At 41.5% G+C, this 26039-nt stretch overlaps 1 protein-coding gene and 1 pseudogene across 2 annotated transcripts in view; both read left to right on the top strand.

The window, feature by feature from the left end:
- Positions 1-4906: 4906 nt before the first annotated feature.
- LOC112074194 (perforin-1) overlaps positions 4907-26039 on the top strand; it is an 89423-nt gene continuing 68290 nt past the window's right edge. The window contains exons 1-7 of one of the 2 annotated variants that reach the window (XR_011476922.1): positions 4907-5016; positions 13183-13536; positions 13641-13880; positions 15681-15897; positions 16374-16682; positions 21195-21388; positions 23328-24929. Coding sequence is in view for 1 of the 2 variants with exons in the window: in XM_024141411.2 (XP_023997179.1) it covers positions 13190-13536; positions 13641-13880; positions 15681-15897; positions 16374-16682; positions 21195-21388; positions 23328-23766 (1746 nt within the window). In the remaining variant the exon portion in view is untranslated. Of the gene's footprint in view, positions 5017-13182; positions 13537-13640; positions 13881-15680; positions 15898-16373; positions 16683-21194; positions 21389-23327; positions 25214-26039 lie in introns of those variants that run through there. The other variant, XM_024141411.2, reaches the window with a different exon arrangement.
- Positions 5890-6007, top strand: LOC112074197 (5S ribosomal RNA; annotated as a pseudogene).

Here is a 26039-nt window from a genome sequence, read left to right as displayed (position 1 = left end):
GAAACAACCCCTGTGATCAAATCTTACAATCCTGTGTGGAACACTGCCTTAACATGGGGCGCGTGGACACAAACCTGGCGCTAAAGGTGGAGGCCTGGGATCAAGACATGATCAGCGAGACCTACTGGGTGGCTGTACCATCGTCCTCCAGCAGGGGACACAAGAGGAGTGTGGGGCCAGCTGGGGAGGCATCCAATTCACCTACAGTCTCACCCTGTGACCCACACTTGACGGGGACCAGTTGAAACCTACAAGCCTTCCACCTCTGGGTAGTGACACCTCCGACAAATTAAGGTTAGTGATAGCTTTCTGATATCAAAACGCTATGTTTGGTCATAGGAAATTATTGTGGAAACATCTTTTCACTCCAAATCGCTTTTGAGAATCAATTCACATTTAGATGGAGTATTGGCTGTTGTGACTGGCTGTTTTGACTGGCTGTTGTGACTGGCTGTTTTGACTGGCTGTTCTGACTGGCTGTTTTGACTGGCTGTTTTTGACTGCCAGAGCCAGTTTAACTCTGAACATAACATACAAGGTCCTTGGACGTTAAAGTAGCTTAAAGTGGCTCGACATCTTCAGTCACACATTATTTGGCCTAAACTTTAACAATATATTATTGGGCCGAAACTTTAATAATATATTCTTGGGCTAGTCACCTAAACATTAACAGCGGATTCTTGGGCTAGTCACCTAAACATTAACAGCAGATTCTTGGGCTAAGTCACCTAAACATTAACAGCGGATTCTTGGGCTAGTCACCTAAACATTAACAGCGATTCTTGGGCTAGTCACTAAACATTACAGCAGATTCTTGGGCTAGTACACCTAAACATTAACAGCAGATTCTTGGGCTAGTCACCTAAACATTAACAGTAGGATTCTTGGGCTAGTCACCTAAACATTAACAGTAGATTCTTGGGCTAGTCACCTTAACATTAACAGCAGATTCTTGGGCTAGTCACCTAAACATTAACAGTAGATTCTTGGGCTAGTCACATAAACATTAACAGTAGATTCTTGGGTTAGCACAAGACAACGTGAGTGATGTGTCACCCAGAACGGCAGGGAGTTTTACAACATCTCTCAACATTATCTTTCTCTCCATCTCTCCCCCTTTCCCTTCTCTTCCCACTCAGGTCAATAGTGTGTGCTGAAGGAGTGTCTACCAGGTGTTGCTGTTGCTTTTGTTGTTTATTCCAGACAGGGAGATTTTACAAAATCTCCCTTTTCCCTCCATCCCCTTTCATCACCTTTCCTATGTTGTGTTGTTGTTCTTGTTGTTTTGTTTGCAGAGGCTCTCTCAGGGCAAGTTGTGGGGGATAAGATTGTAAACCAGGGCAAGTTCTGGGGACTAGATTGTAACCAGGTCAAGTTTCTGGGGGACTGATTGTAACCAGGTCAAGTTCTGGGGGCTAGATTGTAACCAGGTCAAGTTCTGGGGGACTAGATTTGTAAACCAGGGCAAGTTCTGGGGACTAGATGTACCCAGGTCAAGTTCTGGGGGACTAGATTGTACCAGGTCAAGTTCTGGGGGACTCCGATTGTACACAGGTCAGTTCTGGGGGACTAGATTGTACCCAGGTCAAGTTTCTGGGGGACTAGATTGTACCCAGGTCAAGTATTATTTTTTACTTTTGAAGAGAAAAAGATAAGTTTGGATCAAATATGTAATTATGCTTTGACGCCTTCCATAGACCAAATTTCTGCAGTTTTTTCAGCCCTTTGGCATAGTAAGGATTTGCATCGCTGCTGAGGTCAGAGATCAATCTTCCGTGGGTGAGGGTTCACTTGTTAGCGGGGGAATGGGTGGCAACTGTGAGAACAAAATTGCAAGATTATGATCTAATGCTATCATTGCGTCAAATGGTTGTTTTATGCAACATAATAGAGGGTTCTTATAAATCTATTGTGGCTGTGTGAACTGAAAGTTGTCCAAAAAAAACATTGCTGCACTTCTGAAGTTTGCAAAAGTGCACTCGGATGTTCCACAGCACTACTGGCAAAATATTCTGTGGACAGATGAAACTACAGTTGAGTTGTTTGGAAGGAACACACAACACTATGTGTGGAGAAAAAAAGGCACAGTACACCAACATCAAAACCTCATCCCAACTGTAAAGTATGGTGGAGGGAGCATCATGGTTTGGGGCTGCTTTGCTGCCTCAGGGCCTGGACAGCTTGCTATCATCGACGAAAAAATGAATTCCCAAGTTTATTAAGACATTTTGCAGGAGAATGTAAGGCTATCTGTCCACCAATTGAAGCTCAACAGAAGTTGGGTGATGCAACAGAAGAACGACCCAAAACACAGAAKCTTCAACAGAAGAAAATATGCCTTCCACACTCGATTCTACACTCTATTCCACACTCTATTCTACACTCTATTCTACACTCTTAGAAAAAAGGGTTTCAAAAGAGTTCTTTGGCTGTCCCGATTGGAGAACCCTTTTTGGTTCCAGGTAGAACCCTCTTTGGTTCTACATAGAACCCTCTGGGGAAAGAGTTCTACATGGAACCTGATAGGGTTCTACCTGAAACCAAAAAACGTTATTTAACCTTTACTTAACACCCATCCCGGATCCGGGAGCATCCTCATCAGTAAAAGCTGACTAGCATAGCCTAGCATAGCGCCACAAGTAAATAATAGCATATAAATATCMTGAAATCACAAGTCCAATACAKCAAATGAAAGATAAACATCTTGTGAATCCAGCCATCATTTCCGATTTTTWAAATGTTTTACAKCGAAAACACAATATGTATTTCTATTAGCTAACCACAATAGCMAAAGACTCAACCGCATATTTTCACCATGTTTCTACCGCATAGGTAGCTATCAACAAAACCGACCAAATAGAGATATAATTAGTCACTAACCAAGAAACAACTTCATCAAATGACAGTCTTATAACATGTTATACAATAAATTTATGTTTTGTTCGAAAATGTGCATATTTGAGTATAAATCATAGTTTTTACATGCAGCTACCATCAAAAATATCACCAAAGCAGCCAGAATAATTACAGAGAGCAACGTGAAATACCTAAATACTCATCATAAAACATTTATGAAATAATATGGTGTACAGCAAATGAAAGATAAACATCTGTGGAATCCAGCCAATATTTCAGATTTTTTAAGTGTTTTACAGCGAAAACACAATATAGCATATATATAGCTTACCACAATAGCCAAACACACAACGCATTTATTCACCGCATAGATAGCATTCGCAAAAAACCAGCAAAAGATATAAAATGAATCACAACCTTGACCAACTTCATCAGATGACAGTCTTATAACATCAGGTTATACAATACACTTATGTTTTGTTCGAAAATGTGCATATTTAGAGCTGCAAACCGTGGTTATACTTTGAATATGTAGCATCGATTCACCAGAATGTCCGGAGCTATTTGGACACTCACCTAATCTGACCAAAGAACTCATCATAAACTTTACATAAAAATACTTGTTGTATGGCAAATGAAAGATACACTGGTTCTTAATGCAACCGCCGTGTTAGATTAAAAAAACAATTACTTACCATAACAAACAGCTTACGTTATTTGCGAGACAGCGCCCGCCAAAACGGCAGAGAATAGGAATCAACATTTTCCACAGGAATACGAAATAACATCATAAAATGTTCTTACTTTTGCCGAGCTTCCACAGAATCTTGTACAAGGAGTACTAGGTCCAGAATAAATCGTTGTTTGGTTTTAGAATGTCGTTTTCTCCTGTCGAATTAGCAACTTAGCTAGCCATGTGGCGCGAAATGCCATCTTCTCTCGACGCGAAGAACGGAAAACCAAAAATCCCAATAAACGCTGAATAAACTGAACAACTGTTGAAAAAACAAACTTTATGATGTTATTATCACATGTATCAAATAAAATCAGAGCCGGAGATACTCGCCGTGTATACGAACGCTTTTCAGAAGCCAATGTCGACGTACTTCGCGCCGCCAGAGAAGACAAAGACATTTCTAGACTGTCACTCCAAAGCTCTTGTCGCCTCAGATCAAGCTAGACACCCCATTCCACCTTCCACTGCCTGTTGACATCTAGTGGAAGCGTATGAAGTGCTTGCATATCGATAAATTTAGGCAATTGAATAGGCAGGCCTGGAACAGAGCATGGTTTTCAGATTTTTCACTTCCTGTATGGAAGTTTGCTGCAAAATGAGTTCTGTTTTACTCACAGATATAATTCAAACAGTTTTAGAAACTTGAGAGTGTTTCTATCCAATAGTAATAATAATATGCATATTGTACGATCTAGAATAGAGTACGAGCAGTTTAATTTGGGCACGATTTTTTCAAAAGTGAAAACAGCGCCCCCTATTGACAAGAAGTTTTAAAGGCTTCTCCAATGGGGACAGCCAAAGAACCCTTTTAGGTTCTAGATAGCACCTTTTTTCTAAGACTGTATGTGCACAGAAATTACGATCAGCTTTTTTAGGGTCGTATTTTGTAACTTAGCCAGCCATGTTGTCATAGAAAACGCTTTCAAATAATGGATGACATTTTCCATTAATATTCTTATCATGTTACTGAATGTATCAAGAATATTTTTACATTTAGTTATCAAAAAAATGTGGTGAAAAGTAAATGTAAAGGTAAAATGCACATAAAATCAACAGTATAATGTTTGGATTCAGTCTTAAATGTTTTCTCCTCACCTTTAGTTTAATCATTTTCCCATAATCTCCAACGGTTCCATTTTGATTGGTTATGCATTTACTTTGATTATTTTTCTGTAAAAAACATTTAAATTTAGCTCTATTATTATAGGCCAATTTCCAACAGTGTAAAGGTTAAGGACTCTAGCTTTAGGAAAGTTTTCCGGGAAAGTTTGTCATAGTCAGAAAGTCAGCTGTTCTGTGTTAAAGTCCATCCCTGGTAGTAGAGAAAAACAGACAGACAGAGAGGAGGGAGAGACAGACTTCATCACTGACTCCAGATCTGAGGACAAACTCGGCTGAAAAACCACTCACACAAATTCAAACAGGTGAGTGTATTTAAAGCCTTTAATGACAAGGTTTAGATTCAGAGGAATCTTTGTCAGATTTGTCAGATACAGTTGTGCATTTCAATTCAATCCAAAATCATTAGTGGTGTGACTTTTAAATGTCACTAGCCTATTAACCAAACAAAGGTTTGGCAGTTGTCAGGATAATGGTAAAATGCTAAATATTTCACCTAATCATTGTCTTTTGGTTCAACAGGTGTGTGTGTTGTTGAGAAGACTATGTAATCCCAATGATAATTCATAATAATGAGATTCTGTAATTTTAATAATAAGTAATAATACTAATAATATAATTGTTATTCTGTAATTCTGGAGACATCCTGTGGAGAAGTTATAAGACCAGCAGAAAGTCTGTTTTTTAGACTTCTGCCAAGAGTAGGGAGATAAGATTTTCTTGCCAATGAACTTTAGTGGGACTGTTGAAATCCACAAGGACACACAAACTCCAGGTCACACAATGCCCACACAGGCTAATGGCCACATACCCACGCAGTATATATAAACACACAGAATTACATGCACATTTACACGCACGAACAATGGTTGTGTGTCGACAGACAAACGGCATCTCAGGGGAAAACATAGGTTCTGGAAAGCCCTTATACTAAATACACACACTCTGACACACCATATCACAAAAAAAAAATACACTTACAGAATACTGAAGGGTTAATGAACAAGTGATTGAGTGATTAAATACGTGAATGAATGATTCAATACATGAATGAGTGATTAAATACATGAATGAGTGAATAAATTCATGAATGACTAATTAAATGCTCACACACTCACCTCCCCACACAGCGGTGAGACAAGGTCCTAATTCAGGGAGGAAAATGGGGTAGAAAATACACTTGTGGTCATACCACCCTGACCTCGTCTGATCTCGTCTGATCTCGGTGGCTGAGCAGGGTCGGGCCTGGTTAGTACTTGGATGGGAGACCACCTGGAATGCCAGGTGCTGTAAGCTCAAAACAATACATTTATAAAATACATGAATGACCAGAAGTAAAGTAGGAAATCATTTTTGTAGAAAATAATATTTGTTGTTCGATGGGGACGGGACCGGTGAGCTGTCACTGAGAGATTATCATTACAGTGTTTACTGTGGAAGCTCTTGAGTTAGATACAGGGGTCTACACAGTCTACGCAAATGGAGCTGATAGATCAAATAACATTTTCTTGGTCACATACATACAAGTGTTTAACAGATGTTATTGCAGGTGTAGAGAAATGCTTGTGTTTTCTAGCTCCAACAGTGCAGTAATATCTAACAAGTAATATCTAACAATTTCACAACAATCCAACACAAATCCAAAGTAAAGGAATGGAATTAAGAAATAGCAATGTCAGAGCGGCATAGACTAAGATACAGAAGAATAGAATACAGTATATGAAATGAGATACGTAAACATTATTAAAGTGGCCAGTGTTCCATTATTAAAGTGACCAGTGTTCCATTATTAAAGTGACCAGTGTTCCATTATTAAAGTGATCAGTGTTCCATTATTAAAGTGACCAGTGTTCCATTATTAAAGTGATCAGTGTTCCATTATTAAAGTGACCAGTGTTCCATTATTAAAGTGATCAGTGTTCCATTATAAAGTGACCACTGTTCCATTATTAAGTGACCAGTTCCATTATTAAAGTGGCCAGTGATTTCAAGTCTATGTATATAGAGCAGCCGCCTCTAAGGTGCCACTGATGGCTATTTAACAGTCTGATGGCCTTGAGATAGAAGCTGTTTTTCAGTCTCTCGGTCCCAGGTTTGATGCACCAGTACTGACCTCGCCTCCTGGATGATAGCGGGGTGAACAGGCAGTGGCTTGGTGGTTGTTGTCCTTATATTTTACAACAGTGGGCTAATTTTACAACATTGGGCTAATGAAAAAAGTTGAGTGGAGTTCCCCTTTAAATGTATAAAACTCACTAAATGGAGATTGTAACCTCTGAAACGTTGTACCTTACTTGTATAAATATTTAGTCACATACTGTAAATTATGTTTTGTGTGTTCAGGATTTCATGTTATTAGTGTATTGTGTTCATGAGGTAATATGATGAAACTAGCTTGCTAGCATTTACAGGCGTCGTTTCCATGTATATTTAGAGGTTGGACGTTGGCACGTTGGGCGCACTGATTGGTGTCACCTTGTTATTAAGTATGTGTTACACCTGTACTGGCTTGTCATCTCGTTGGTCAGAAGGTTTTCACCTGTGCTGGGTTGTCATCTCCTTTAGTTGCTTGAGAGATGCGGAGGGTTAACCTTTAGTTGGCTTGAGAGATGTGAGGGTTAACCTTTAGTTGGCTTGAGAGATGTGGAGGTTAACCTTTAGTTGGCTTGAGAGATGTGGAGGGTTAACCTTTAGTTGGCTTGAGAGATGTGGAGGGTTAACCTTTAGTTGGCTTGAGAAGATGTGGAGGGTTAACCTTAGTTGGCTTGAGAGATGTGGAGGGTAACCTTAGTTGGCTTGAGAGATGTGGAGGGTTAACCTTTAGTTGGCTTGAGAGATGTGGAGGGTTAACCTTTAGTTGGCCTTGAGAGATGCGGAGGGTTAACCTTTAGTTGGCTTGAGAGATAGATGCAGGAGGGTTAACCTTTAGTTGGCTTGAGAGGATGCGGAGGGTTAACCTTTAGTTGGCTTGAAGATGCGGAGGGTTAACCTTTAGTGGCTTGAGGATGCGGAGGGTTAACCTTTAGTTGGCTTGAGAGATGAGGAGGGTTAACCTTTAGTTGGCTTGAGAGATGCGGAGGGTTAACCTTTAGTTGGCTCTCCCTATTTCTTCCCTGTTTTCGTTTTGCTCCACTTTTTGGTTTGCTTCCTTTTTATGTTTGGTGTGGGTTTTATTTTGTTTACCTTAAGTTTGGTGTGGGTTTTATTTTGTTTACCTTAAAACTTCTTGTCAATATGGGGGCGCTGTTTCCACTTTGTAAAAAATCGTGCCCAAATTAAACTGTCTCGTACTCTATTCTAGATCGTACAATATGCATATTATTATTACTTTTGGATAGAAAACACTCTCAAGTTTCTAAAACCGTTTGAATTATATCTGTGAGTAAAACAGAACTCATTTTGCAGCAAACTTCCTGGTAGGAAGTGAAAAATCTGAAATCGAGGCTCTGTTCCAGGGCCTTCCTATTCAATTGCTTGAAATCTATGGATATACATGCACTTCATACGCCTTCCACTAGATGTCAACAGGCAGTGGGAGGTGGAATGGGGTGTCTAGCTTGATCTGAGGTCGAACAAGAGCTCTTGGAATGACGTGACCACAATTTCCTTTGTCTACCAAGGCGCGGGAAGGACATCAGCATTGGCTTCTGAAAAGCGTTCTGTATAGACGGCTAATATCTCCGGCTTTGATTTTATTTGATACATGTGATAATATCATCGTAAAGTATGTTTTTTCAATATAGTTTTATCAGATTATTCAACGTTTATCGGGAGTTTTGGAGTTTTCCGTTCTCTGCGTTAGGTGAAGATGGTCATCTTCGCGCCACTTGGCTAGCTAAGGTTGCTAATTCGACAGGAGAAGAGGACATTCTAAAACCAAACAACGATTTATTCTAGACCAAGGACTCCTTGTACAAGATTCTGATGGAAGCTCAGCAAAAGTAGGAACCATTTATGATGTTATTTCGTATTTCTGTGGAAAATGTTTAGTCCTATTTTCCGCCCTTATTGCGGGAACTGTCTCGCTATAATGTAAGCTGTTTGTTATGGTAAAGTTATTTTTAAAATCTAACACGGCGATTGCATTAAGAACTAGTGTATCTTTCATTTGCTGTCCAACATGTATTTTTTAGTAAAGTTTATGATGAGTTCTTTGGTCAGATTATGTGACTGTCCAAAATATCTCCGGATAATTTGGTGAATCGATGCTACATATTCACAACGTATAACCACGGTTTGCAGCTCAAAATATGCACATTGTCGAACAAAACATAAGTGTATTGTGTAACATGACGTTATAAGACTGTCATCTGATGAAGTTGGTCAAGGTTAGTGATTAATTTTATATATTTTGCTGGTTTTTGGGCGATGCCTATTATGCGGTGATAAATGCAGTTGTGTGTTTGACTATTGTGGTAAGCTAATATAATGCTATATTGTGTTTTCGCTGTAAAACACTTAAAAAATCTGAAATATTGACTGGATTCACAAGATGTTTATCTTTCATTTGCTGTACACCATGTATTTTTCATAAATGTTTTATGATGAGTATTTAGGTATTTCACGTTGCTCTCTGTAATTATTCTGGCTGCTTCGGTGCTATTTGTGATTGTAGCTGCAATGTAAAACTATGATTTATACACTATATGCACATTTTCGAACAAAACATAGATTTATTGTATAACATGTTATAAGACTGTCATCTGATGAAGTTGTTTCTTGGTTAGTGACTAATTGTATCTCTATTTGGTCGGTTTTGTGTAGCTACCTATGCGGTAAATAAATTGTGAAAATATGCGGTTGAGTCTTTTGCTATTGTGGTTAGCTAATAGAAATACAATCAATTGTGTTTTCGCTGTAAAACATTTAAAAAATCAGAAATGATGGCTGGATTCACAAGATGTTTATCTTTCATTTGCTGTATTGGACTTGTGATTTCATGATATTTATATGCTAGTATTTACTTGTGGCGCTATGCTAGGCTATGCTAGTCAGCTTTTTACTGATGGGGATGCTCCCGGATCAGGGATGGTGATGAAGTAGAGGTTAAGTTTGGTGTGGGGTTTTTATTTTGTTTACCTTAAGTTTGGTGTGGGGTTTTTATTTTGTTTACCTTAAGTTTGGTGTGGGGTTTTTATTTTGTTTACCTTAAGTTTGGTGTGGGGTTTTATTTTGTTTACCTTAAGTTTGGTGTGGGGTTTTTATTTTGTTTACCTTAAGTTTGGTGTGGGTTTTATTTTGTTTACCTCTTCTTGGGCAAATTTAGTGGGTGCTCATAGTGGGTGTCTATTTGGTCCCAGTTGTTGTTGATTGTCAACTTTCAGTGGACACCTCCATGAGTGTCTTTCAGAACCTCTCCTAGAACCCCAGCTGTTTCGTTTTGGTTGTTGTCAGTGACTCTTTGTTAGTTTCCCCTTCTGTTTGAGCGACACGTTTTGGATTCTTGCAGGGGAACGTAACAAAATGGAGGCTCGTCCGGGATACTGTTTCCTCTAATCACCTAGTTGAAGCTCTCCCGTGCCCAGATATTTTAGTGTTAAAAAAAATAATTGGTAGAGTTTCTGTCACTGACATCCAACTGCCCAGAGGGGTTATAAGATAAGAGGAATCATTTTGAAATTTGCATAAACACACAGGCTAATAATAAAATAAAATCATGGACTTTAAATTAGAAGCATTTGTTGAAAACTCTACATGGGAGATTCTAGATAAATGTACAAAGGCAATTCTGCTCGTCATTGCAAAGCATTATGACATCAAAGCTGCACATGCCCATTCGAAAGCAGTCGTCCAACTGATTTGGTTGAGGAGAAAATCCTTCCAGAGAGGGATGATGATAGAAAGGGTCCAACGGGTGGTAGAGTTCACCCCGTAGACATGCAACTGAGGTAGAACTAAAGGTCAAATGGCAAACTGAAATTAGAGTTAGAGCACCAGGAAAGGGAAAGAAAATGTGAGGAGAGATTGGAGCAACAGAAATTCAGACTTGAGCACAAGGAAAGGGAAAGAGAATGTGAGGAGAGATTGGAGCAACAGAAATGAAAACTTCAGCAGAAGGAAAGGGAAAGAGAACGTTCAACCAGACTAGAACAAGAAGAATATGTGCATGCCATTTGATTAAAAGAGATGGAGCTGGAAGTGCGACGAAAGGAGATAGATCTGGAAGTACTCTGAATCAAGTCAGGTCATCCTGCACCCTCAACAGAGTTTGATCTTGGATGGGAACAGTCGACTTGTACCGCCTTTCAAGGAAAAGGAGGTGGCGTGTATTTTACTCTGAGTGGATTTCCACATCCCTAAAACGGGATATTCAGTCACTGCTCTTCCAAAGTGTTCTTGTGGGAAAAGCTCAGAAAATGTACACCACTTTATCTCTTGACCAGAGTTCAGATTAGCTCAGAAAATGTACACCACTTTATCTCTTGACCAGAGTTCAGATTAACCTCAGAAAATGTACACCACTTTATCTCTTGACCAGAGTTCAGATTAGCTCAGAAAATGTACACCACTTTATCTCTTGACCAGAGTTCAGATTATGACAGTAAAGCTGTAAAGCTGATATCCTGATTTTGATTGGTGGTGTGGTTCTCAAGAGGTATTAAAGACCTTGAGGACTTAAAGACACTCGAGCAGTTCAAGAATTGCCTTCATGAAGGTGTTGCTACCTAAAACGACCTTCTCAAACAAAGCACCCAGTAGTTATCCACACCCCCTAGCCTACCAGTGAAGGGGGTGTCATTCATTTTGGGAAATGATTTGGCTGGAGGGAAGGTCGTGCCAAATCCTGTCATTTGTAAGAAATCCAGAGTAGAGGAAACTGATGAGTTATCAGAAATGTGCCCTAGAGTGTTCCCAGCGTTACACGTGCTATGTCTAAGAAAGTTGCAGGGAGAAAGTTTGTACAACCCACAAAGTCTAGTGTTGAGGAGGATGTCAGCGATCCCACTATGTTCGATCTGTCTGAGACGTTTACGTGTGATCCTGTTTCGGTCAACCCCCTGAGTTGACCTCTCCTTTCAAAACACCATAGGTGAGTGAGTTTGTAGGACCACTGAAAGAAGTGAGGTTCGCAACAGTTGATACTGCAAAAAWCTTATATCTCCCTCACTAACTGCAGAGAAGTCGGTGGAAACCGGTAGTGATCTTCTGCCTGTGGCCACTACCGTCACCATTGACTATAGTCTTCCTTGAGAACACGAGCAAAGCCAGTACTCATTTGAGAGCATAAGGAAAGCCCAGTACTCATTCGAGAGCACAAGGAAAGCCCAGTACTCATTAGAGAGCATAAGGAAAGCCCAGTACTCATTCGAGAGCATAANGAAAGCCCAGTACTCATTAGAGAGCATAAGGAAAGCCCAGTACTCATTCGAGAGCATAAGGAAAGCCCAGTACTCATTAGAGAGCATAAGGAAAGTCCAGTACTCATTAGAGAGCATAAGGAAAGCCCAATAGACCCTTTACCTGTCGGACAGCTGAGCAACTCAGAGATTCTGGAAAACATTGATGTATTTTTGGCACACCTTCCTCCCAAGGATAAAGGCAACATTGTTGCACTGCTTTTAGAATATCAGGGTTCATTCTCAGATGTGCCAACTCAAACATTGACGTTGGGGACTCTGCCCAAACCCAACAACATACCTATCGAGTGAATCCTGAAAAGAGAGAGAAACTCTGCAGTGAGGATGAGTTCATGCTTGAGCACAGAATTGTACAACATGGTAAACAGTTTGTGGAGTTCACCCTGTATATTAGTACCTTGAACACGAAAACAAATCTGTTGCAGCACCTTAGCGTTATATTAGCACCTATGGAGGATGGGTCTCTGTGCTTTTGTTCCGATTTTCGGAAACTCAATGCCATTACTAAGTCGGACTCATACCCTTTGCCCAGGGTCGATGATTGTGTTGGTGCTGCTAAGTACACTAGCAAGTTCAATATGCAGAAGGGATATTTGCAGGTCTCTCCGAACGTGCCAAAAGTGTCCTGCGTTTGTCACTCCTGATGACTTTTCCTACCTTCTACCTTGTCCTCGGGGACATCCTTCATCTCCATTTCAGTTTTCTGGAAACCTTTTTGTCTCTGCACCGGTGCTAGCTGCTCCGGATTTCCGTCGTCCATTTGCTTTGTACACTGATGCCAGCGATGTAGGAGCAAGGGCTGCTTTGTCATTACAGGGTATTGATGATCATTTTTTTATTTAATCAATTTTGGAAAGAGGCTGTAACGTAACAAAATGTGGAAAAAGTCAAGGGGTCTGATTACTTTCCGAATGCACTGTATATAGCGCTTTCATTTCAAGTCACAAAATGTTTCACATCATGGAGTTTAAACAGTCTCTTTCTCCTTCTCTCTCCCCATACCTCTCACTTTCTCTCATCCCTTCTGTCTCTGCCATTTTCTTCCCCACTCCTCTCATACTCGCTCTCCTCCTTTTTCTCTCTCTCTCTACTCCCTCGCCTCCCTCCCTTTAGTTCAGTAATGCCCTTATCAGCCCCTCCCCTCTTCTCCCTTCCTCTTCTCCTTCTCCTTTCTCAACTGGACTCCGCCCTCACCTGTCGTACTGCCAGCCAATCCCWRTGTGACTCCGCMCCMTTTGTCCCCGGTCACAACCTGGCAGGGGAGGGGTTTGACGTGGTGACCCTGAAACGTAAAGGGGCCTACCTGATAGACCTGAAGACCTACCTGTCCCCCAGTAAAACCTGTACACTGTGTAGTAACCCCCTACAGGGGAACGAGCTGCAGAAAATACCCCTGTCTGTTGTAGACTGGAGGCCCTACAGCCACTGTACTGAGGATATCTCCAGCCACTCTCATGCCTCTGTCAGGTGAGTAGGATAGTTTCTGTCTGTTTACTTGATGGAAATTGAACAGTAAACATCTCTCCTCCGCTCTCCTCTCCTCACCTATCCTCTCCTCTTCTCTCCTCCAGTAACCTGGCACAGTCCACTACCAACGAGATCTCTACAAAATGGAAGGGGGGTTTTGGTTATGAGGCGAAGGTGTCTGTAAGCGTACCTGTGGGACCGGTGATCGTGAGTGTGGCGAAGGATGTGGGCGCTAGCATAGAGATGGGAGGGTCCCAGTCTGATGTAGCCATCTTTGCCACAACCAAGACCAAAGAGGACCGCCACTCTTTCTTCTCACAGAATCTCCGCTGCCGTCACTAYAGGTAAAAATAACAATAATGATTTGCTCAACTTTTATAGCGCTTCCCTTACAGATGCAACATTTCACATGTGATCTTATGTGATCACATGTGACACAAAAAAACGAAACAAAMTGTGAAAACAACATGATTTCATGTGATTTCTTTTTTTTACAACATGGGGATGCAAAATGTAACATGACAACATTTGAGCTACACAAAAACCTCCAGGGGATCATTCAACAGCATCCCAAGGACGTCTTAAAAACGTCCTCGGGGACATCCCTGGAGCAAACCAGGAACTAGGCAGTACCTCCAGGGGAACATGACAAAATGTTCTGAGAACATCCCAAAAAAACGTCCTTGCGTCCCTGGAAAAAAACTGAGAATTTACTGTGCTGAGAATATAAGATATATTTCCAGAATGGTAGTGGCCAGACCGAAGCCACTCCTCAGTAAAAGGCACATGACAGCCCGTTTAGAGTTTGACAAAAGGAACCTAAGTTTTCTCAGACCATGAGAAACAAGATTCTCTGGAAATCAAGATTGAACTCTTTAGCCTGAATGACTGGTGTCACGTCTGGAGGAAACGTGGCACCATCCCTATGGTGAAGCATGGTGGTGGCAGCATCATGCTGTGGGGATGTTTTTCAGTGGCAGGGACTTGGAGACTAGTCAGGATCGAAGGAAAGATGAACGGAGCAAAGTACAGAGCAATCCTTGATGAAAACCTGCTCTAGAGCGCCCAGGACCTCAGACTGAGGCAAAGGTTCACCTTCCAACAGGACTACGACCCTAAGCACACAGCCAAGGAGTGGCTTCAGGAAAAGTCTCTAAATGCCCTTGAGTGGCCCAGCCAGAGCCCAGACTTGAACCCRATCAAACATCTCTGGCAAGACCTGAATATAGCTGTGCATCGACGCTCCCCATCCAACCTGACAGAGCTTGAGAAGATCTGCAGAGAAGAATGGGAGAAACTCCCCAAATACAGGTGTGCCAAGCTTGTAGTGTCATACCCAAGAAGACTCGAGGCTGTAATCGCTGCCAAAGGTGATTCAACAAAGTTCTGAATAAAGGGTCTGAATATATATGTAACTGTGATATTTCAGTTTTTTTTGTATACATTTGCAAACATGTCTAAAAAACAGTTTTTGCTTTGTCATTATGGGCTATTGTGTTTAAAACAATTTGATCAATTTTAGAATAAGGTTGTAATGGAAATGGAAAAAGTCAAGGGGTCTGAATATTTTCATTTTTTTTGTAAGTTGAAAACATTATGTTAAAAGATCTGTTTGTGTTTCATAGTGACTAACAGGGCATCTCGTGAAAATGTGAATCCACATGTGAAAGGTTATGTGTAAAAATCCACATCTGAAGTGTTCCAAAAACACACGGTTTCACATGATTTCACATGTGAAATTGTATCTGAAAAAAAAAGTTGAGCAAAATGTGGAATTTCCACATGTGAAATCATGTGAATTTTCCATAAGGGTCTTCATTTCATAAAGGCTTTGTTCACACAGTCACCTCAGTTCCGATGTCTTGGCATATCTGATACATATCTGATCTTTTCCCCAATGTGTGAACTGCAACATCAACAAAAAACACAATGAATCTGATCTTTTGGGTTCCGATTTGTAACACATTCAAGTTTAAGTGGTTTTTCTGTATGTGACCTGCTGTTACCGCGACACCCACCAACATGTTGAAAGGACCATTGCTTCTGTATGCTATAGTCTGAGAAAGGGTCAACCAATTGTAGATCAAGGTCGTCTCTGTGTCGTATTTTAATTCACATCTGATATGCTAATTCCTATGTTCCAGTTATCGCACGCCAAACACTCCAACTCTCAGCGATGAGTTCCGTAAGGACATTGCTCGTCTGGGCTCATACTCTAAGACCTCTAAGGCCCAGTACCGCCGGCTCATAGACACCTATGGGACTCACTACATCCGCCAGGTTGACCTGGGAGGCAGGCTGACGATGACCACAGCAATACGCACCTGTCAGGCTTCACACAGTGGCCTCTCTACAAACCAGGTGACTTACTTAGTCTCAATGCCTGCTGTAATAGAGGACATTTTCCATTAAAGGAAGCTACAGGAATTCAAACAGCAATCTGTAATCATTACATACCACCAGATCCTTATACTGTTAGATCAGGGCTCTTGAACCCTGTTCCTGGAGAGATACCCTCCTGTAGGTTTACATCTATCTAGTCTATTGCTCTCCAACCCTGTTTTTTGGAGAACTTTCCAACTGTATGTTTTCGCTCCAACCCCAGTTGTAACTAACCTGATTCAGCTCATCAACCAGCTAATTATTAGAATCAGGTGTACTAGATTAGAGCAAAAACCTACAGCACAAGATTTTTTGCATGTATTTCTAGACGTTCAGTTACATTCAGATAATTCCATTGATTAATATTGCCCACGTAGCAAATGCATCACAGTCTTTTATGGAAGAAACCTTAAAGACAACTCTCTGAATATATGGCTCTGTATTCCTTCTCTCAGGTGGAATCCTGCTTGTCCAGGGGCTTTCAGGTAAACATTGGGATGTCAGTTTCCTCTAGCGACGAAAGGTGCTCCAAAGTTCTGGACAACCGTGACTCGCAGACCTCCTTCAGCTCTAGCTTCCTCAGCCACCACACCAAGGTGGTGGGAGGCTCTGGTTGGCCGGGCGAGCTGTCACTCAACCGTAACGACTCAGTGGGATTCCATAGTTGGATGAGAACCTTGAAGAACTTCCCGGACGTAATCTACTATTCTCTAACGCCTCTGCACCTGCTCATACCCAACACGGCTGTCCAGCAGGGAGTGAAGGTAACCTTTGGTTGTTGATATATTTCCATCAAATTCATTACTGGACCTTGAAGCCAGTTCCACAGCTTTTTTTCTTTCTTGCCCTCCAATCAGGGACTGATTTACACCTGGGACACCAGGTGGGTGAAATAATAAGGTCCGGACACATACATTTTTCTAGGTGGCAAAGGTCTGGCTGGATATTGTCATTTTCGGTCTGTAACAAACCCCAGCCATGCAACCCCAAAGTGCTCACATCCCTGTTGTTGGCGCAGAGAACATTTTGCAGTTTTAAAGCAGATTTCCTGCCATTCTACACATCTTGTCATGTCTTATGTGTGTTCAAGTGATACTGTAATGGGGCCCCTGGGACCCTCTGGGGTTGAGGCATAAATACACAATGAGTAACGATAACATGGCTATATACAGGGGGTGCCAGTACAGAGTCAATGTGCAGGGGTATGAGGTAACTGAAGTAGATGTGCACATATAAGTAGGGGTAACTAGGCAACAGGATGACAACAGATAATAAACACAGCATATGTAAATGTGTTAATTAATCAAATGGCCTATTTACATTACCCCCCCCCATGGACTATTTAACATTGACCCCCCCATGGACTATTTACATTGACTCCCCGTTGACTATTCATTGACACCCCTTGGACTATTTACATTGACCTCCCCCATGGAGTATTTACATTGACTCCCCCAGGAGTATTTACATTGACCCCCCATGGACTATTTACATTGACCCCCTATGGATTATTTACATTGACCTCCCCCCATGGACTATTTACATTACCTCCCCCAGGACTATTTACATTGACCTCCCCCCATGGACTATTTAACATTGACCCCCCATGGACTATTTACATTGACCCCCTATGGACTATTTACATTGACCCCCCCATGGACTATTTACATTGACCCCCCATGGACTATTTACATTGACCCCCCTATGGATTATTTACATTGACCCCCATGGACTATTTCATTTCTACCATTGACCCCCACATGGACTATTACATTGAACCCCCCATGGACTATTTAACACTGACCCCCATGCGGACCTATTTCATTACCCCCCTATGGCCTATTTACATTGACCCCCATGGACTATTTACATTGACCCCCCTATGGCCTATTTACATTGACCCCCCTATGGATTATTTACATTGACTCCCTCGTTGACTATTTACATTGACCCCCCTATGGACTATTTACATTGACTCCCTCGTTGACTATTTACATTGACCCCCACATGGACTATTTACATTGACCCCCCCATGGACTATTTACATTGACCCCCCATGGACTATTTACATTGACTCCCCCCTCCATTTATTTTTACACTTCTGCTACCTGCTGTCTATTATCTATGCATAGTCACTTTACCCATACCTACATGAACAAAGTACCTTGACCAACCTGTTCCCCCGCACATTGACTCGATACCAGCACGTTTGTCTTGCTGACCTTGAGAAGTTGTTGTCCTGGTTCCACAATGCCAGGTCACTGACCTCCTCCCTAAAGGCTCATCTTTGTCTGTGATCATGTGACTGTTGTGTTGTCAGCAATCTTAATGATGGTGTTGCTTTCGTGGGTGAACAGGGAGTACAGGAGGGGACTAAGCACGCACCCCTGAGGGGCTCCAGTGTTGAGGATCAGCGTGGCAGATGTGTTGTTGCCTACCCTTACCACCTGGGGGCACCCTGGAAGTCCAGGATCCATTTGCAGAGGGAGGTGTTTAATCCCAGGGTCCCTAGCTTAGCGATGAGCTTTATGGGGACTATGGTGCTGAACGCTGAGCTGTGGTCAATGAACAGCATTCTCACATAGGTGTTCCTTTTGTCCAACTGGGAGAGGGCAGTGTTGAGTGCGATTGAGATTGCTTCATATGTGGACCTGTTGGGGCGGTATGCAAATTGGATTGGGTCTAGGGTTTCTGGGATAATTGTGTTGATGTGAGCCATGACCAACCTTTCGAAGCACTTAATGGCTAACGATGTGAGTGCTACAGTCTGTAGTCATTTAGGCAGGTTACCTTCACTTTCTTGGTTACAGTGACTATGGTGGCCTGTTTGAAACATATAGGTTTTACAGACTCGGTCAGGGAGAAGTTGAAAATGTCAGTGAAGACACGTGCCAGTGGGTCCACTCATGCTTTGAGTACACGTCCTGGTAATCCATCTGGCCCCGCGGCTTTGTGAATGTTGACCTGTTTAAAGGTCTTGCTCATATCGGCTTCGGAGAAAGGGTGATCACACAGTTGTCTGGAACAGCTGGTGCTCTCATGCATACTTCAGTGTTGCTTGCCTCGAAGCGAGTATAAAAGGCATTTTGTTTGCCTATTAGGCTTGCTTCACTTGGCAGCTCGTTGCTGGGTTCCCCTTTGTAGTCCGTAACAGTTTGCAAGCCCAGCCACATTAGACGAGCATCAGAGCCGGTGTAGTAGGATTTGGATTTGGGCCTGTTCGTCACAAAGCAGTATATCCTTAGTGTCGGACTCATTAAATAAAAAATCTTTGTCCAGTTTGAGGTGAGTAATCGCTGTTCTGATGTCTAGAAGCTGTTTTCAGTCATAAGAGACGGTAGCAGCAACATTATGTACAAAATTAGTTACAAACGATGCGGAAAAAACTAACAAAATAGCACAGTTGGTTAGGAGCCAATAAAACGCTATCCCCTCCGGCGCCATTTTAAGTGAGAGAGCCATCCTCTGTTTCCTTCCTCAAAGAACTCTGCAGAACAACTCGTCAAAACCATATCTGTTTTGGCGACAGTCTTCGTTTTGGCGATGAGACCGCCACTGACACAACTGCCGATTTAAAACTGCCGCTGAGAAACCAGGGGAGACTGAAGTACTAWTTGGTGAATGCCTAGGAGAGGAGAAACCACTTCCCTTTAGCTGATTAGCCTAACTTACCTACCTAGTGTCATGACGTGGTCCTTTCTGGGTGTAGATCGTGCCCCGCCCCCAGACATCACATCAGGTGTCATGGACCGCCCTTTTCTACTGTTACGTATTAAACCCACTCTTGATGAAATTCACTTCAGACTAAGCAAACCCCAGCGTGAGCTGAGGTTGCAAATGGTTGAATTTCTGAGACCAAAACATGCCGGGTGACGCTGATTTAAACTACAACTCTACCAAAGGACAAGAATATTCCACGTGGAGCATTGGCTACACGGCTGGAAATAGTTAAACTCTGACTATCGATCCCTACAGAATAAGAGCAAATCTTATACATGAATCACTAGTTTGCAGCTAGAAATTACGAAAACTGAGCACGAGAATACAGACAACGGCCGAAACATCTATCTATTAGAACATTTCAGAATGGTCCTCTGGAGTATCCATCCTAACCTCAAAAGACTTTATGACTTCAATGAAAGTTAACCAGAGAGACTCTGTCGACTCTCTCCAGCAGACGGACTGGATTCCAACAGAGAAGACAACATCGACACGCGGGCGTAAATATAAATTGAAATTCCTTTTCGAATGGGTTGCCGTTCATGGGCAAAGGATTAGCATTTCAATTAATATAATTATAGACTGTGTGTAATAATTCCATGTTGTCTTTCCCGCTCTTTCTCAGTCCACACCTCCTTTCCTTTGTCCACCAAGCCATCATATCGGCTTAGCCCACTAGGGACTCTTTCCTATCATTGTTAGTAACCAATATCTACTGTTTGTTTGTTATGTATTTCTGTGATCATTTAGTTAGTTAGTTAGTTAGTAAATTAGTAATTAAGCCAATTTGTGTATGGATGATTCACAGTAGAGACTGGGTTCGTGCAGATAACCAAGAATTTTACGACATTTGAAATGAGACTGACGAGAGGTAAAGAATAATTCATGAATATCAAATCAAATTTCAAATCAAATGTATTTATATCGCCCTTCTTACATCAGCTGATATCTCAAAGTGCTGTACAGAAACCCAGCCTAAAACCCCAAACAGCAAGTCTAATAGAAGTCTAATAGAATACTACTTGATCAGACTAATTGATCAGATATTAAAATATCTGAATATCTGAAGAATTATATTCTGAATATTATTCAGAAAATTATAATTTTTTAATCTGAACATTTTCCGTGGTGCCCCGACTTCCTAGTTATTTAAGTTCACATGATTAGTTTAATCACGTAATAATAATTACACATAGAGAATTGATTTGATAAAATAACAGTCTTCACATTTGATGATTCTAATGACAGGACACTTGCTAACATGGGCTAGTATTTTAAGATATGTACTTATACATGAGGCACTTCAAGGCTATTTTATTCTATTAAATTATATTGTTATCGGCCAGAGATTCCAAAGAGTTTGAACTTTGGAGAATAAAACCCAGAAGTTTGACGTAACCTGTTGAACGTTGTTTGTTATATAATTCTATTAACTCAGGTGGGTTTGTTTATTGGAGATTCTTGTCTAAGGATGCAGAAATACAACCTACAATCGGGATCTTAGGTTATATGTTATATGTCAATTAATATGTTAACATTTTGTTCAAAATACAAAGGAGGCTGTCCAGGATTACCTGAAGGAGAACGCCCTCCCGAAGAGCACCGGGGAACTGTCCTGTGGGGATCGTTACTCTAATCTGGACTCAAACTGCTGCCTCAGGAAGGTCTCGCAGGGAAGACTGGTGGTGACGGTGGTCAGAGCCTGGGAACTTTATGGAGACATCCAATGGATAGCGGGAGACACTGAAGGGTATGTGATGTTACTGCATAATTTCAGTTCTCTAACAGAGGTGTAGTGGAGGGTAAACACATGTAAACTGTTCAGTTCTCTACAGAGGTGTAGTGGAGGGTAAACACAGGTAAACTGTTCAGTTCTCTAACAGAGGTGTAGTGGAGGGTAAACACAGGTAAACTCTTCAGTTCTCTACAGAGGTGTAGTGGAGGGTAAACACAGGTAAACTCTTCAGTTCTCTACAGAGGTGTAGTGGAGACAGATCTGCAGAGTGGTCACTAGCTGGGACAGCCACAAAGTAATAAAATCAGATTTTAAAACTAACCTTAACCACACTGCTAACCCTAACCTTAAATTAAGACCACAAATCAATTTTGACTTTGCAGCTGGACTCTCTAGCGGAAATAGCTTAGTTCTGCCTCAAGGACATGACTCATCCCAATAATCAACCTGCATCCCTGATCATGCTTGCAGGTGATGGCGACGTTAGTTACCATAGCTCTAGCATAGCAGAAATACGGCATCAGGTCTAACGGTCACGTTAGTTTGTCCCTTTCACTAGGTTGTAGTAATGACAGTTTCAGCTAATTAACAAAATTCACCACTCCCATTGACTTGACAAACCCACCCCTGTCTGGTTTGTCGAGTTTGCTTTGTGAGGCGTTTACAGAAGTATTAGCCTGTTGAAACTCTGGGTTTGAAAACTTTTCAATAGTGTTTTTGGAGCARATCTGCTAAAGGGACAGAATTCATTTGAGTGGAGCTAACTTTTTTCAACGGAAGTGCTGGTGGCTTGAGCACAGAGCAGAACAACCAAAAAATATATATWTTTTTTATTATTATTATACAGTAAATGTCAAAAGTTTGGACACACCTACTCATTCCACGGTTTTTCTTGTGCTAAGCTGTCATCAAGGCAAAGGGTGGCTACGTTGAAGAATCTCAAATATGTAATATATATTGATTTGTTTAACACTTTTTTGGTACTACTGATTCATATGTGTTATTTCATAGTGTTGATGTCTTCACTATTATTCTACAATGTATAAAATAGTACAAATAAAGAAAAAACAGTTGAATGAGTAGGTGTGTCCAAACTTTTGACTGTTACTTTTTGACTGAACCCTTCTAGGTTCCAGGTAGAACCCTTTTTGGTTCCAGGTAGAACCTTTTTGGTTCCAAGTTAGAACCCTCTGTGTAAAGGATTCTACATGGAATTCAAAAGGTTATTCAAATGGTTTTCCTATGGAGACAACCGAAGAACCCTTTTAGGTTTTTCTAAGAGTGTACTTTTATACACTATACAGGGAATAGGTAACATTTGGGATCACAAGCAATATGTACCAACTGGGCACCCCCCCCCCCTCCTCCTACTGGCACAGCTCATTAAATTAGTCAAAAGCTTAATGATTAGTTGACTAATTTAATCAAGTGTGCCAGTTTAGGGTTAAAACAATAAATGTGGAACCTGGGGGGGGGATAAGTAGTGGATAAGTGGGCTACAGTAGTGAATAAGTGGGCTACAGTAGTGAAATAAGTGGGCTACAGTAAGTGGATAAGTGGGCTACAGTAGTGGAATAGGTGGGCTACAGATTATAACGCGTGTCAAACACATTCCACGGAGGGAAGAGAGACTTGAGAGAAAAGGAAGAAGACAGAATGACTATCGTGATAAAAGTCCTTTCAACCTTTTACACCAACATGTATCAAACTCATTCCACTAAGGGCCGAGTGTCTGACGGTTTTCTCTCCTCCCTTGTATTTGATTGATGATTTAAGGTCACTCATTAGTAAGGAAATCCCCTCACCTGGTTGTCTTTAGTCTTAATTGAAAGGAACTAAAACCAGTATAGACTAGGTCCTCCATGGAATGAGTTTGATCGCCCTCTTGTGGCATGCCATAGTATTTGAATCTTTCCAGTTTGTTTCCAACTTCCTGTTTCTCCACCTGCTACAGGTACGCTGTGGTCACCTACGGTTCCAAGTCCCATAAGACCAATGTGATTCCGTCCAACAATCCTGTCTGGAATGCTACCTTTGACATGGGTCCCTTTGACAAAGACCTGAGTCTAAATGTGGCTGTCTGGGATGACGATCCTGTGGATAAGGATGACAACCTGTTGGGCTGTACCTTCGACCTCGAGCAGGGAACACACGAACGCTGGTGTAACAAAAGCGGGGGAGGCTTTTATTTACTGTACACCCTCACCTGTGACCCTTACCTGATCGGGGACAAGTGTGAAAAATACAAACCTTTCAAAGTCACAGCACACAAACCTTCCACCCCCACAGTACACTCTACTCCACTCTACAGTAAGAGTGTGCATCTCTTTTCTACCTTTTCTGTCCAGAGTTCAGTACTCCTATACCTATGGTTCTTTTACATCTCTGTATAATGTACCCCTCACAACACACTGGAGTAAATTCATTCCAGGCGGTGGGTCTGTTGCCTGTACAGCTCACCAGGAACCACGTTGAAAACCAGGGGAATCATTAGAATATGTTTTCCCCTGGGTGGTACTCGGTGCATCTTTCTCCCCCTCAATCTTCCAACCATGTCTTTATATGTCATGTATAATCAGGGAGGATATAGGGTTCAGCTGACTATATAATGATTATTCACACCAAAGCTTGTCTGTGACCTAAACAAATTACATTGTACCTTATATTTGCATGGCGGCTGTCAAACGATTAAAATACTATATGTGTAAATATGAAAATTGATAGAGCTACTCTATAGCCACTGCTTTTAACAGTTTCTTTATTCAGTCTGGACTAGATGTGGGGCAAAAGTTGACAGTGAGCGAGTTATTTAACACCCAATGCGAAGACTCACTCTAAATGTTTGATATGATTCTACTGGAGGTGAAAGTTTGAAAACCTCTAAAGTCAAAGATGTCTATGGTTTTGATAATGTGTTCTTTAAAACACTTAATGATATTTAAACATCACCAATAACACATCAAATTAATCTATCCATAAACCAAGGTATCATCCCAAGGGAATGGAAGTCAGCTGCTGTTACCACCATGTTCAAGTCTGGAGATTGTTTTAAGGTCAATAATTATAGACCTAGAAGTATTTCGCCAATTGTTTCAAAGGCTGCAGAGAGAGGGTAGTTGCTGAGCAATTGACTGGTCCCTTGAATACTAGTGATTTCTCATTGTAACCCATGCAATTCGGCTTCAGAGATGGTCTTTTTTGGAGAAGGTTTAAATACAAATTTGACAAAGGTGAAGTGGTAGGAGCTGTGTTTTATATATTTTCTAAAAGCATTTGACACTGTAAATCACAGAATACTACTCTCTAAACTAGCAAAGTAAAATTTCTTACCCAATGCTTTAAAATTAATGTATTAGTTTATCTTACAGAATACAGTGTTTGAATCAAGCAGAAAGTCTAATTGTCTGGCAACTGCACAATGGGGTCCCACAAGGATCTGTTTTAGGGCCTTTACACTTTAGCTTATACAGTGGGGAGAAGAAGTATTTGATACACTGCCGATTTTTCAGGTTTTCCTATTTACAAAGCATGTAGGGGTCTGTAATTTTTCTCATAGGTACACTTCAACTGTGAGAGACGGAATCTAAAAAAATCCAAAAATCACATTGTATGATTTTTAAGTAATTAATTAGCATTTTATTGCTGTATATAAAGGACATGCTTCATGTGTCACGGTGTTGATATATAATATGCTGATGATATTGTTATATACACATGCCGCAAGTGAAAAATAATATCTGCCCAGGGACTACAGATAGACAGTTGTCTCAATCTGGCATATTTACAGAACTGTTAATTGATGTGTATTGTCCCTGTTAAATAAATATATTAATCAAATGACTTTAGTTGTGGTGTTGTACTCTCTGACTGTAGGGTTGTGCTGTAGTAACTCAGTCTGTCCTGTAGATGGCAGCACTTCTACAGCTGCAGTAACTCAGTATGTCCTATAGGTGGCAGCACTGCTACAGCTGCAGTAACTCAGTCTGTCCTATAGGTGGCAGCACTGCTACAGCTGCAGTAACTCAGTCTGTCCTATAGATCTTTTACTGGCAGCTGTAGGCAGTGCTGCCATCTACAGGACAGACTGAGTTACTGCAGCTGTAGCAGTGCTGCCATCTAAGGACAGAGGATTACTGCAGCTGTAGCAGTGCTGCATCTAGGACAGACTGAGTTACTGCAGCTGTAGCTGTGCTGCCATCTATAGGACAGACGAGTTACTGCAGCTGTAGCAGTGCTGCCATCTATAGGACAGTAGAGTTACTGCAGCTGTAGCAGTGCTGCAATCTATGGACAGTGAGTTACTGCAGCTGTAGCAGTGCTGCCACTTATAGGACAGACTGAGTTACTGCAGCTGTAGCAGTGCTGCCATCTATAGGACAGACTGAGTTACTGCAGCTGTAGCAGTGCTGCCATCTTCAGGACAACTGAGTTACTGCAGCTGTAGCAGTGCTGCCACCTAAGGACAGTAGAGTTACTGCAGCTGTAGCAGTGCTGCCATCTATAGGACAGACTGAGTTACTGCAGCTGTAGCAGTGCTCATTAAGGACAGACTGAGTTACTGCAGCTGTAGCAGTGCTGCCACCTATAGGACAGACTGAGTTACTGCAGCGTAGCAGTGCTGCCATTTAAGGACAGACTGAGTTATATGCAGCTGTAGCAGTGCTGC

The sequence above is a fragment of the Salvelinus sp. IW2-2015 genome, unplaced genomic scaffold, assembly GCF_002910315.2.
Source record: "Salvelinus sp. IW2-2015 unplaced genomic scaffold, ASM291031v2 Un_scaffold2532, whole genome shotgun sequence".
Taxonomy (NCBI): domain Eukaryota; kingdom Metazoa; phylum Chordata; class Actinopteri; order Salmoniformes; family Salmonidae; genus Salvelinus; species Salvelinus sp. IW2-2015.
This window is presented reverse-complemented; position numbering and strand designations above follow the sequence as displayed.